The sequence below is a fragment of the Megalobrama amblycephala genome, linkage group LG22 (assembly GCF_018812025.1).
Source record: "Megalobrama amblycephala isolate DHTTF-2021 linkage group LG22, ASM1881202v1, whole genome shotgun sequence".
Classification (NCBI taxonomy): Eukaryota; Metazoa; Chordata; class Actinopteri; order Cypriniformes; family Xenocyprididae; genus Megalobrama; species Megalobrama amblycephala.
This window is the reverse complement of record NC_063065.1, coordinates 31,971,585-31,987,233: the sequence shown is the minus strand read 5'-3', so window position 1 is coordinate 31,987,233 and position 15,649 is coordinate 31,971,585. Positions and strand designations below refer to the sequence as shown.

The 15,649-nt window shown below is 35.9% G+C and overlaps 1 protein-coding gene across 1 annotated transcript in view; it reads left to right on the top strand.

Moving 5' to 3' along the window:
- Window positions 1-15,649, top strand: part of abi1a (abl-interactor 1a) — a 79,030-nt gene that overhangs the window by 17,855 nt on the left and 45,526 nt on the right. The window contains 1 exon segment of the mRNA XM_048175346.1: window positions 6,401-6,568. Within this exon segment, the coding sequence (XP_048031303.1) occupies window positions 6,401-6,568 (168 nt within the window).

Here is a 15,649-nt window from a genome sequence, read left to right as displayed (position 1 = left end):
ATCAATGATGCATTAAATTGATCAAAAGTGACAGTAAAGACATTTATAATGTTACAAAAGCTTTCTGTTTCAGATAAATGCTGTTCTTTTGAACTTTCCTTTCATCAAAGAATCCAAAAAAAACCTGACATTTTCTTCAAACCAAAAAGTGCCCTACTTATGTACATTACATTTAGCCAGATGTGGACTATGAGATTTACAGATACATCATAGGTATAATTCAATCAACAGATCAGCCATAAAACAGAATAATACCAGATTCTGATAACAGTCCAGACTGGAAATGGGCCAAATGTTCTGTTTAAGAGATATGAGATTACAACCTGCCTTTATATGGTATCTTTCGATCCTTTTTAAGTTGTCTGTGGAGAATGCTGGATCCTATTCGCACATCTTGTTCAGCACCATTAAAATGAAGTCTGAATCTTCTTACAGGGTTTAAAATGTTCAGCTTAGAGTTGGTTTTCAGCTACTGAAACTACTGTGGACACGCATTTATTTCCAACCCTTCCAGTATGTGTGAATTCAATGCTTCTTAAAGCAAGACTATGGGAAGTGCATCTCTAGTGTAACGACGTCCATTTCTCTTGCCAAACACTTGCTAAAAATAGCATGACTTTTGTCCGAAGAACAGCTGTTCCAGTGGAACATCTGTAAAACAATATTATTGCATACCTTCATCACATAATTTACAATGGGGAATGCCTGTAGAGCTGCCGTGTGTAAATGTCTTTGGTTGTACAGTATGTTGTATTTAATACAGAATTATCTGTCTTCTCTATCAAACGGCCTTTGCTGTTTTAATGTTTTCTGGAGGAAGCGCTTCTTCTTTCTTTCAGGCAGAAAATCTGGTCCATATATTCCTTACATAGAAGTTTATATTTTAACATGTGTTAAAGCAAAAACGTTTATAACTGATAAGCTTTGTAAGTTTTTTTTTTGCAATATTTTATTCATTTAAAAAGTATAAACAGGCTTGTAATTAACGAAATGCAGTTTTATCTGCACGTGCGTCAGGTTTTGAAGTTCTTTCTCTGAAGGCCTTGCATGATAGATAGTTTACCTCCGTGAGATCATGGTTTACCACAGAGGTAGGCCAATTCGAGAACTGAGAAAATACCACATATAAAAACTGAGTTTCAGTTCTGTGCGGTTGTGGTTTGAAAGGCAGATTTCATCATTCTGTTTGTTTCAGAGTTATTTAAAATCTTTGTAACTGAAACTTATATATATATATATATATATATATATATATATATATATATATATATATATAACAAAATTTTCCATGTTTTATAGCGGTTGTATATGTATGGCTGTGATATATGGGTCATTTATGAATAAAGTTTTTAAAAGCATAAAAAAAAAAACCATAATGGAGATATAATTAATTTTGAAGTGTTAAGTATTATTAAGTGTTAGATTATATGGTTTTAATAATCAATTAACATCGCTTTTGTCATTATTGTTGTTGTTGTTTTTTTTTTTTTTTTGTTTTTTTTACAAGATTGACAATTTGTCACCAAAAACATCATTCGGTTTAACCAAAATTTCAGTTTTACTGAATGACACTTTTGGTTATACCACATGACAGTATTTTCAAACAATGCTAACAGGCTGATATCTAGCTAGCTAGCAAAAGGACATTCAAACATTTTATATTTAGTACAACTTTGTAAAATATTACAACATTTTCCATGTTTTATAGCGGTTGCACCGAATGACCTGATGTTTTGGGACATGCGTATGATCAAGTGAAAATATGAATTTTTCAAATAGTTAAGAGAGAGTTAGTTACTTTGCTTCATGACCATGTGGTCCTTTGCAGGTGTCTGAATGATGTCACATCCTGTCACATGATATTGACCGCATAACTTGATCCAAAATAGTCCCTTTATATTGGTTACTCCGAATGAAATTCATTTTTCCGGACATTCTTTCTCAAAACAAAGTAACGACTTCTACACATAATTTTAATATAATTTTGCACTATGTTGATATATGATGTTATAAAATCATGCCAGAATAAAAAATATATATACATTTATTTATGTTTTAAGATGTTTTAATCACAAATGAAATGGCTGTATTGGTCTTTGGACGGTTAAACCGAATGACCTTTTGACACTTCAAAATCTTTAAAATACCTTCATATGTAGCAAAATATAATTAAAAACTTTTGGATTTAATAAAAGACATCTAGTTGTACTACCTTACTTACTTTGGATGTCATATCTTTGTTTTTTATTATTATTAAGGCCTTTGGACCAAAAAATTACCCGTCACGTCATTGACCCATATATATATATATATATATATATATATATATATATATATATATATATGTATATATATATGTGTGTGTTCCCCAATAATGCCATTTAATTTTGTTTAATTGTCTGATAACTAGGGGTGTGACGAGACAGGTATCTCACGAGACGAGACGAGACCAGATTTTTACACACTATTTTTAAGAAATCCTCAATGGCGAAATACACGACTAGAAAAATTTCTGCACGTGTATTTGAAATGTTTTAACTAATCATTTTGTAATGAATGTCATTTCAGTTCTACTTTCTGAGTATGAATTATCATATGCAGTAAAAGACAACAATACTCAAGCACTGTAAAAGGTTTTGCCACTAACTCAACTGACTGACTTCTCTTCTGTATGATTTCAGTCTCTTCAGACCTTACTGTACATGATTTATGAGCTTCTGCAACCTTTGACCTCCTAACTGAACTCCTTTCCACAAACTGATCATAGAAATAAAAACAGTATAAGTAAAAATGGTAACACTATACAATTAGGTCTCATTTATTAACATTAATGTATTAACCAACTTCAACTAACAATGAGCAATATATGTGCTACAGTATTTATTAATCTTTGTTTATGTTAGTTAATAAAAATAGTCATTTATTGTTAGTTCATGATAGTTCACAGTGCATTAACTAATGTTAACAAATGAAACCTTACTGTTTGTGCTTATTAGGATTAAGAGAAAACTGTTAATCATCTTTTATGGTAGCCTAACACTTTACAATAAGTGCAACCATAATCACACTCTCTCAATATTCAAATAAGACCAAATTTTTCTCTGATACAGAGCTAAGAGATGGTTACAACTACACTGCCCAGCCTAAAATAGCTTTCATATTGAGAGATATTTGCATTTATCAAGGAGCCGCTTTCAAAATGCGGGTATTGAAATCGCGTTTGAATGCGCGCTCGCGTTTACTTTCACTTTCAGCGATCGCGCGTAACTCGGTAAATATGGAGCGGCGGTGACCGTTATCCAACTTAATTAAATGTTTTTTATTTAAATACAAAGCAAAATGACAGTGGAGGCGTAATGTAAATGAAGCGGTGGCATATTCTTTCCTAATCATCCTAACACTCTGTCATGGCAACATCACGAGACTACTTTTCGCCTCGACGAGAAATCTCGTCACATATTAGTCTCGCGAGATCTCGTGCCACGAGATCTCGTCACACCCCTACTGATAACCCATATAAAGAACCAAAATACAGGAAAATTTGTATTTTATTTCAGCTTTGGACAGTATACTAAATACATTTAATTATAATATATAAAAACATACTTTATTATCATTATTATTAATAATGTTATAAAATATTCATGCAATTATATTTCTAGTTGTTTTGCAATCTAAATGTATTTTCATTGTTTAACGTCCTTTATTTGTTTTGAAATGTGTGATGTTATGCTATTTGTTTTTAAGATTACATATTAAGATTTAAGATGAACTGGTCCACAATAGAATTTGACTTTATGATTTACTGGACAAGGTTTAAGGATTTTTAAACATACTTTTTACTCAATTTCTACCCAATAGAGGGTGTGAATGTGACATCACCATTGACCGTTGTGAGTGCGGTTACAGCATTGGTTTTCAATGTGAATGCCACGAAAAACACACAAAAAGCATTCAAAATGGAAAAGAGCTTTGTGATTTGATTGTACAACTAGATTTGACAAGAAATCTGAGGTATATTTTTACAGACTGCTGAAAGCTACAGAAAAAAGAAGCAAATGGATCACTGCAATTCACAGAAACGGCTGGATTTCAGGCAGCAAAACGTGGATTTGCAGTTATCATTTTGTTTCAAAATGTTAGAACTTGGGGTAAAATCATACCCTATATATTGTATTATTATATTACTGACAACTCATCAATTAAATATTTACCATCTTGTATTCAGCATAATTGGGTGTTTTTAAATGAACACTGACAAAAACTATACTAATTTTAGGGCTGGACTATATTACGATATTGCGGTTGTGGTTTGAAAGGCAGATTTCATCATTCTGTTTGTTTCAGAGTTATTTAAAATCTTTGTAACTGAAACTTTATATATATATATATATATATATATATATATATATATATATATATATATATATATATATATATATATATATATATATATATATACAGTACAGACCAAAAGTTTGGAACCACTAAGATTTTTAATGTTTCTAAAAGAAGTTTTGTCTGCTCACCAAGGCTACATTTATTTAATTAAAAATACAGTAAAAACAGTAATATTGTGAAATATTATTACAATTTAAAATAACTGTTTTCTATTTGAATATATTTCACAAAGTAATTTATTCCTGTGATGCAAAGCTGAATTTTCAGCATCATTACTCCAGTCTTCAGTGTCACATGATCCTTCAGAAATCATTCTAATATGCTGATCTGCTGCTCAAGAAACATTTAATGTGTACAATTGTACAAAATATTTGTGAACAATTTTTTTTTTAGGATTATTTGATGAATAGAAAGTTCAAAAGAACAGTGTTTATCTGAAATCTAATCTTTTGTAACATTATAAATGTCTTTACTGCCACTTTTGATTGATTTAATGCATCCTTGCTGAATAAAAGTATTCATTTCTTTAATTTCTTTTCAAAAAAATAAAAATAAAAATTCTTACTGACCCCAAACTTTTAAACGGTAGTGTATAATGCTACAGAAGCTTTGTATTTCAGATAAATGCTGTTCTTTTGAACTTTCTATTCATCAAGGAATCATGAAAAAAAAAGTACACAACTGTTTTCAACATTGAAAATAATCATAAATGTTTATTGAGCAGCAGATCAGCATATTAGAATGATTTCTGAAGGATCATGTGACACTGAAGACTGGAGTAATGATGCTGAAAATTCAGCTTTGCATCACAGGAATAAATTACTTTGTGAAATATATTCAAATAGAAAACAGTTATTTTAAATTGTAATAATATTTCACAATATTACTGTTTTTTACTGTATTTTTAATTAAATAAATGTAGCCTTGGTGAGCAGATGAAACTTCTTTTAAAAACATTAAAAATCTTAGTGGTTCCAAACTTTTGGACTGTACTGTGTATATATATATATATATATATATATATATATATATATATATATATATATATATATATATATATATATATATATATATATATATATATATATATATATATATATATATATATATATATATATATATATATATATATATATATAATATAACATTGATAAAAGTGATCACTCAGATTTAGACCTACCTATTTTGTATTTATATGAAGCGTTCACACGTAGATTTGTTTTATGTATTTCCCCGCCGTCAAAATCAGGCACATCTAAATGTCAGGAACTGGCAGCTTATCCAGACATTACTGTAGCATTGGGTACAGTCACACTGGGTTGGCTCGCCAACTACCTCAGCAAACTCGAATTAAACTTTGATACGTTCCCAATATCTCACGTTTGACTTCTTTTACTCTGTGAATTGAGAGCAGCGGTGCTGAGTGCACATTCTGCAAGATAAGAAATTTGTTGTGCATGAATCCTCCGCCATGGTCTTGTCAGTCATCCCGTCACTTACTACAGTACGTAGGACTCTGCAGCTCGTGTTGGATGAGCTGGATGGGATTGAAGCAACCGTTATCTAACTGAATTAAATGTTTATTTTTATTTTTATAAAAAGCAAAACAACAGTGGAGGTGTAATGTAAACGTAGCAGTGGCATATTCTATCCTAATTTCACCCTCACGCTCCGTCATGGAAATATCACGAGACTGCTTTTCACCTCGACGAGAAATCTTGTCACATTTTCATCTCGCAAGATCTCATCACACCCCTAGTTGCAAACTTTGTCAAATCCAGTGTCTTGATCATTACTTTGCTTACTGTAGCACCATGTAAACATGACTTTGTTTTCCCAAGACTGATTAAAAACTTGTGCAGTTTTCCAGAAGTTACCAGGCAGTCAGATTGGAATGGATGCTTTTGTTTGCAGCATACTGACTGTGTGTGGGACTGTGTATAGGTTGCTGTTATTGTGAAAATGTGCATTAAAAGGTTTTTCTGACCTTGACCCGCAGGCACAGGATAAGAGGAAAGCCTTGGAGGAGACCAAAGCCTACACCACCCAATCCCTGGCGAGCGTGGCCTATCAGATCAATGCCTTAGCCAACAATGTCCTGCAGCTGTTGGATATCCAGGCCTCACAGCTGCGCAGGATGGAGTCCTCCATTAACCACATATCTCAGGTCAGAAATTTTCACTTTTGATATATCTCTCTCTCTCTCTCAATCTCATTTCCATTGCTTTGTCCTAGTCTGTCTAGAGTTTTAATTAAGCATTGTCTGTCTCTCACAGTGACTGACTAGTTAATATCTGTTTTCTGTTCACCTCTTTTTTTTTGCCCCTCTTCTTCGTGTATGCGTTTCCATGCGATCATCATGGAGACGTAAAACTCTCCCACGGAGTTCTTCTGTAAACCTCATGCTGTCAGTAAGTCATTACTGGCTTCAGTCAAACCCACTGGCTGCTGGTGCCAATATAAAAAGCTCTGCAACCTATGGCTGTAAGAGCGTCATGTTGATATTTAGAACAACACTTATTTGATATTGTTGAGACATGCCATCATATAAGATTTTCATCATATAGCCTATACCGGAGGTCGGCAACCCGCGGCTCTAGAGCCGCATGCGGCTCTTTAGCGCCCCCCTAGTGGCTCCCTGGAGCTTTTTCAAAAATGTATTAAAATGGAAAAAATATATTTTTTTTGTTTTCATGTGGTTTATGTAGGAGGACAAACATGACACAAACATTCTTAACGTTTTTCAATGCTGTAAAAATGTGTATAATAAATATTAAATTTCAACATTTCTGTCAACGAAGATTTGCGTCATAGCGATCGACGTCACTTTCCCGCCGAAAGCGCGCTCCCTCAGCTGGACTGATTGGCAAAAGAACTGCTGCGTGACTGGATTTAATAGAGGAAACTGCGAAAACGCGAGTAAAAACAAACGAATTACACTAAAGGTTGGACTCGAAAGTGTTTCTTACAACTTGTCAAATAAACCTAATCCATGGATATTGACATGTAGCCAGGAGTCGTGTTTCCTGACATTTATATGTGCCTGATTTGACGTCGAGGAAATACATAAAGCAAATCTGCCTGTGAATATTTTATATAACTACAATATAGGTAACTTAGGTTTAAATCCGCGTAATTACTTAACGTTATATCAATGTTATATATATCGTCATATTGTCCATCCCTAAAACATATAGTTTTATAGTATAGTTTTTGTCAGTGTTTATTTTAAAACGCACAATTATGCAGAATATAAGATGGAAAATATTTAATAGATGATTTGTCAACATAATATATAACAATACAATATATATGGAATGATTTTACCTCAAAATCCAACAATTTGACACAAAATGATAACTGCAAATCCATGTTTCTCTGCTGGAGTCCAGCTGTTTCTGTGGATTGCACCGATCCATTTGCTTCTTTTTTTCTGTAGCTTTCAGCAGTTTTTAAATATATACCTCGGGAATACCTCATTATGTATTTGTAGCCTATTTAGTCATTTTGATAGTAGGCTAATATAGCTAATATACACTTACAGCCTGTGTTGCCTTCATATAAGGCTTATATAAGGCTTTTAATTTTTTGCGGCTCCAGACAGATTTGTTTTTTGTTTTTTTGGTCCAATATGGCTCTTTGAACATTTTGGGTTGCCGACCCCTGGCCTATACCTATTTTGAATGGTTTGAATGATCAAGGTTAGTTGAGTAACAGCAAGTAACTGTAGTTGTACATCAGGACTAGAGAATCACACTTGATTCATCATTTGCTTCAATGCTAACTGCATTACAATCTTTTATGGTCCTAAGGTCATGTGTCCACCAAAGCGTTTTTAGCCAGCTGAAAATGCCTAGCTGTGGGCGCTTGTTTCTTTCAGTTGAGACGCTTTACTTGGTATGATACGGAATATCAGTGGGAGTATCTCATTTCACAGATAATTTGTTTCTGTATTGTTTCTATATAAAAATGTTGATACAATGTAAAAGAATTTGCTCTGGCTCTTGTTTTAAATGATTTTGCTCCATTATTATGCTGCTTGTTGTCTTCTGTTGACGTTGTACAAGCAGAACGTGCCGGTTGGTCGGTGTTGTATTTGTCCCGCCCCTCCTCCCCTGTGATTGGACGGCTGGGTAAAAAGTGACAATGATGAGCGCTGCGTTTTACCCAAAGTTGAACATTCTTCAACTCTCGGTGATTGGTATAAAAACCGTTGACCGTTGACCGTTGAGCGCTTCAGCGTGAAATAGAGGGTATGCACGTGACGTCACCGTCGGCCGTTATGACTGCAGTTACGCCCACTGAGTGGCAAAAGTGGCAGCATTGGTTTTCAGCGTGAATGCCGCGAAAAACACACGAAACGCATCCAAAATGGGAAAGAGCTTTGTGACTGACAGTACAAACAGCTTTGACACAAAATCTGAGGTATATTTTTACAGACTGCTGAAAGCTAGAGTAAAACGAAGCAAATGGATCACTGCAATTCACCGAAACAACTGGACTCCAAGCAAGGAAACATGTTTTGCAGAAACATCATTTTGTCAAAATGTTGGATTTTGGGGTAAAATCATACCCTATATATAGTGTTGACAACTCATCAATTAAATATTTACCATCTTATATTCGGCATAATTGGGTGTTTTTAAATAAACACTGACAAAAACTAAACTAAATTTAGGGCAGATTTGCTTTATTTATTTCCCCAGCGTCGAAATCAGGCACATATAAATGTCAGGAAACACGATTCCTGGTTGCATGTTAATATCCATGGATTAGGTTTATTTGACATGTCATAAGGAACACTTTCGAGCCCAAACTTTAGCGTAATCGTTTGTTTTACTCGCATTTTCACAGTTTCCCCTATTAAATCCAGTCATGCAGCAGGTTCGTTTGCCACTCAGTCCAGCTGAGGGAGCGTGTTCAGGCGGGAAAGTGACGTCTATGCATACTCTCTATAGGTGCTCAGCGCTTCGCTACACCCTGGGTAAACTTTGTTTTTTACGCATATGCTTGCATACATGCACAGCCTTGCAAAGTATACTTCACTTGACTCGTACGCGTACACAGCCGTTCGACGCATGCACAGTTTTGAGCAATCTCTCGCCATGAGTTACAACCATAGACTGTAAAAAAAGATGGACGACGCGACGCCGCTTCCTTCCATTGTATTGAACTGAAGCCAAAATGGGCTGATGAATGGGCGCTGACACGTTACGCAATACGTCAAAAAAAAAAAAGTTTGGAGCCTGGGCATGCGCAGAAGGAATCGTCAGTGGAGCCGGAGGCGGAGTCGCGATATCAAACTTCCGCCCCAGACGACTGCATCATCATTCATGTATTTTAAATAGACTATAAAAATTATACACAATTTAAAAGTCTACCTATAAAATAATAGGCTATTCTGTTTCTAGAGCAATAATATTTTTGAAACAGCAAATTCAGTAGATAAAATCAATATAATATGCCACTAGAAACAACTCTTAATCGTCAGAAACGGTCCTGCCATTTTAAATCAAGTTCAACTAACGTTACAGGAGATCGATTGCTGTAATTAGAGTAGGCTATCATTAGTTTTGTCCTGCTAATTATTATTTTATACCCATAAAAATAATAAGTAACTGCCAGATAACGATCACCTGCTTTTTCCCGACATGGTTAACATTAGGTGTGTTATCTTAACTAATAACATTTATTAATTAGCTTATAACGCCCACATTTAATGTTACAGAAAAAAAGTTCAGATATCCGTCAGATCCTGTAGGTCGGTTAGTACAGTTTACTGCTGAACAACTCATTTTGTTGGTGTTAAATAACAAAGAAATCGAAAATTAACAGTTAGTTAATACATCTTCAATCTCCCCTTGAAGCTCTGACAGTCCTCAGACAAGCTGTCAATCAACTTCGAATCATGACGACACGCCCCGTTTTTATAGCATCAAATTGCTAGCTAAAATCTAAATCATCACAAAAACGAACAATTGAATATATATCAGCGTGATAACAACTACCTTAAATGATCAAAACCATCTTTCAGAAAGTTTTATTTGAAGCAGAATTTATTTTTAAGTTTTCACTGAAGTCTCATTCGACTGCATTGAGAGGGCGGGGTTTATGACCTGTACTGCATCCAGCCTCCAGGGGGCGATCAAAGAGCCCGCAGCTTCACTTTTCAGGATGTATGAGACACACCCGGTTACAACCCATGTAAATATCTTTGTATTCTTTCATGCTAGAGTTGTACAAATGATGGTCGTCTATATAGGCCTCCATTGTCGCTGTAGCTTGCATGCGTTCCGCTCTGTTCTGTTTATGCAGTTTTTCTTTGACTACCTTGTGGGTATGAAGGGCACGGTTGCAACCTTGTGCAGTAAACTAATTACTGCAAAAAAAAATTAAATGCGCATGTGCGACCTTCACATACAAAGTATGAATTTTACCAGGGGAACCCCCCCCCCGCCCCGAAACACGATTAGGCTTGTTTTGAGTAACAATTAGCAATAGATCTCTTATTTGGCAAATACCAATTCTGTTTTTCTCACCCTCATAGCACAAACACTGCCCACTGTGAAGTGCTAAACCTAGAGTTATTAGACTGATATAATCTGCCAATCATATTAGAACTTTAATCAGCAGGTGTTGATGGGATTAATTGCCGTACAGTGGAGTGTATTTTCAGGTCTCGTCTCCATTCATATGAGTTGTCTGGGAATCACAGTGGGCTTTATGAATGGCTGTAAGACAGGCTTATTTACAGGGTCAACAGAGGCCTGTTCTCACATCCAGTTCTTCACACACACCCTCCACTTACAGTGTCAATCAGGATTCTCTCCAAAGATGGAGATGAGAATAACAGGACAGTTATGTTGAAAACAGGGTGCTGTCTGTGAGAAAGCTTTCTGTTGTAGCGTGTTGTATTAAAGTTTGGGGGAAAACTTACTCAGTGATGGATGAATCAGTCCACAAAAAGCAGAGATGGAATGGTATGCTTTGCTTGCTGCCAATCCCACACACACACAAAACCTCAAGTAAACTTCCACAAATATTGAAAAGAGCACGGTGAATTTCTAAGGTTATCGTGGGTTTGTTGCACAGGATTTGCAACCCATGCCATCATGTGCCATTGTCAAATGCTACTGCACACTATATCACCAATGAGTGGCAGCTCATGTGTTGCGTACTGTTAATTGAGCAAAACCTGTCAACGCCATAGTTCAGTAGTGCCAAATCTTATTCTTGGAGGGCCACCTTCGGAGATTAATAAAATACCCGAACTAGCTAATATAGGTCTTCGGGATCACTAGATACTTCCAGGCAGTTGTTTTGGAGCTAAACTCTGCAGGACAGTGGCCATCCGGGAGCTGAATGGAGCAGTGCACTGTAAATTAAAGTTTTATTGAGCACTTTAGTTAGATTCATTGAACAAAATGTGAGTTTTCACATAAGAGTGTCAATCATTGATGATTGAATCATCAATTGCTTTCTTTGTAATTCATTCACAAGAAAAGTTATTGTTTTTCATGAGATGTCGTGAGTACTTCATACTTCACCTTGACAAAATGTATTTTTGAACCTAGTGATTTTATAATGTTTAATATTTATTCAAAAGTGAAACTGAGTGAAAAACTATTACAGGAAATGCCTAATAAATGGTCCTCTGCTGCCATTTGATGGTTATAGTATAATGTCTTTTTTATTTTTAAATAAGTGTTTTCTATCAAATGTTGGACTTCCTACATCTTGAAACGTTCGGTTTTACAAATGTGGACAATCTTAGAAGGATGAACAAATAATGTTTTTGTTCATCACATTAAAAATAACATTTGAAGTGCTGGAAAAATGTTGCGTGTGCGTGTCTACCATTAGCTTCGTCTTTATTGCAATCAATAAAACTGGTTTATTGGAAAATTAGGCAAGTGTGATAACTGCATTAAAATATAAATACAACATTAAAAAGTCAACCATTGATGGTTTTGTGTTGATGTACAGAATGACAGCTAACAGTTCACTGGAAATACCCAAGCTGGCTTAACAAAAACCAGGAAGTAACCGTGCAAATGGTCCACTGGTCACTCATGTCATAGAGGCCACGTGTTTAAAGTTTCTCACTCCTATATTTTAGACAAACTGAGACATATCAATTGATCATTCAACTCTGATAATTGTAGTAGCTCCAGAAACAAACTGTAATACTGTAGCCTCAGTGCTGATTGCTGCAGATCAGTCATGACTGCACTGTTCCTACTGGAAGGTGACTAATGGCTGTAAAGTGGCTCTAATCTCTCGGCTGAGGCACACCCAGAGCTTTGCTGACAGAGGATGTTTCCATCTTTACAGCATTTCTCACTCTTCCCTCTTCCTCTGGCTGCCTATTAGACAGACCGCACTGCCAGCATGTGGCCAAATTAGATTAGAACATCAGTGCAGCAGACTAATGGGCCAGCATGCCAGGTCTGGAGTTCACTGTTTTCATCACAGATCTGTACTGAATATTTTGAGTTGTGTTATCACGAATTGGAGCCGGCCCTGACCCTGAGCGTGGGAGGCTGAAGTGCTGCTACCTAGACCAGTGCATGAAGTGGCTGCTAAGAGACTGTGAACAGTCAGAGCTTTGTCTGGCCAGCTAAAGACTTGGCAACACACTAGGAGTCTCATTTTGCTGTTTTCTCTCTTCATAGCTGCAAGTAAATCCGTGTTTGTCTGTTGCATCTGAGGGACTACAGAGATGACTAATTAAAGGAAGCTCTGAATGGAGTTCTGAAGCAGCTTACTTAGAAATGGTTCCATGCGTATCCCATCAGCGACTGGTGGAGAAGCCACCTTAGATGACCTTAGAGGACCTTAGTGGGCCCCGTTCATAACTAGGCTTGGGCCAAGTCAAGTCAAGTCAAATTTATTTATATAGCGCTTTTTACAATTGGTAATTGTTTCAAAGCAGCTTTACATATTAGAAGCACAGAAAAAAGAGAAGTGGTTAAAAATAAGCTGTACAAGCAAGCGTGGTAATATGTAACATATACAAGATGGTGCTACATTAAGCCAATGTCGGCTGACTCCCAGGGGTGGAAAAAAACCCCTAGGAGAAAAACCCAGCGTGCTAACACTGGGGAAAAAAGTCCTAGGAGGGAAAAAACCCCTTGGAAGATATATATAATATATGTAAATGGATATGGAGATCAAAATCTAAATTATACATTTTTATTATAGAGATTAAAAATAGATTATATATAAATATATGTAAGCGGATACAGAGATTTAAAAATCTGAATTATAGATGCAGCCAGAACTGGATCTGTAGGCCCATTGTCTCCTGGGCTACGTTGTAGTCCGGTCCAGACACAGGTTCTCCATCTGATCTGGATACGGCCTGGATCCAGCACCCGGCAAACCTCAGGATAAGCAGAGAGACTGATATTAGCGTAGATGCCATTCTTATTCTGATGTACAGGTATATCTAGTGTTATAGGAAATGTTCTCGGTTCCGGCCGACCTAATTATTGCAGCGTAACAATCCTTTAACGGATTTGAAAAAATGTTAATGTATTGATAATGTGTTATGTGTATGCAAGAGCAAAGAGATGTGTTTTTAGTCTAGATTTAAACTGACAGAGTGTGTCTGCTTCCCGAACAATGCTAGGAAGATTGTTCCAGAGTTTAGGTGCTAAATAGGAAAAGGATCTGCCGCCTTCAGTTGATTTTGATATTCTGGGTATTATAAAGTCCCACCCTGCATCTTTTTATTACTTGCTATTAGGGGTGGGCGACATGACCAAATTCTTATTTCACAATAACGAAATATATCATGATATGTCAATAGTGCTAAATATTTACATGCCACGATATACACAAGATCTCACAATCTCATAGACATTTTATACCGTGGTAATGATATATATCGTCTTTCTACCCAGCCCTACTTGCTATTTATACCCTATAATTTATGGTAGAAATGGGTTGTTAACGTTGTTCCTTGTCGTCTTGAAGCTCCATATTGCAGCTTCAATTTTTGGTGCTACTTCTTGGTGATACTTTGGAGAATTTATTGATTGTTGTCATTTATGCGGCCTTCCAGACAAAGTTGGATGTGGGAATATTCCTTAATTTCCCACTTCCGATTTCAAAACATTCGTCATGTTGCGTTCTAGACAAAGTGAAAGGTGAGAGAAGTTTAATTGAAATTTCCCAATTTTCTACCTCAAAGAGTTTCCATCATGCTGTGTTCAAGTTACTCTTGAAGTCCAACCTTCAAGAGTAAGTTGAGTCCAAGTCAAGACAGAGACCTAAAGAGGGTCTGAATGATTCAGACAGTGTAAATATGCTTTCTTTTGGGGCGAATGAAGCCTGGTTTTGAATTAAAGGTGCCATTGAACGTTTTTTACAAGATGTAATATAAGTCTAAGGTGTCCCCTGAATGTGTCTGTGAAGTTTCAGCTCAAAATACCCCATAGATTTTTTTTTAATTAATTTTTTTTAACTGCCTATTTTGGGGCATCATTAACTATGCACCGATTCAGGCTGCGTCCCCTTTAAATCGCGCGCTCCCTGCCCCCCTGAGCTGTTGACTATAATACAGTGCATTTACAAAGTTCACACAGCGAATATAACCCTCAAATGGATCTTTACAACATGTTCGTCATGCATGCGTCGGATCATGTAAGTATAGTATTTATTTGGATGTTTACATTTGATTCTGAATGAGTTTGATAGTAGCTAAGCTGCAGCTAATGGGCTAAAGCTAACATTACACACTGTTGGAGCGATTGATATAGAATGAAGTTGTGTTTATGAATTATACAGACTGCAAGTGTTTAAAAAATGAAAATAGCGACGGCTCTTGTCTCCGTGAATACAGTAAGAAACGATGGTAACTTTAACCAGATTTAACAGTACATTAGCAACATGCTAACGAAACATTTAGAAAGACAATTCACAAATATCACTAAAAATATCATGTAATCATGGATCATGTCAGTTATTATTGCTCCATCTGCCATTTTTCGCTATTGTCCTTGCTTGCTTACCTAGTCTGATGATTCAGCTGTGCACATCCAGACGTCCTGCCCTTGTCTGATGCCTTGAACATGGGCTGGCATATGCAAATATTGGGGTCATACATATTAATGATTTCGACTGTTACGTAACAGTCAGTGTTATGTTGAGATTCGCCTGTTCTTCGGAGGTCTTTTAAACAAATGAGATTTATACAAGAGGGAGGAAACAATGGAGTTTGAGACTCACTGTATGTCATTTC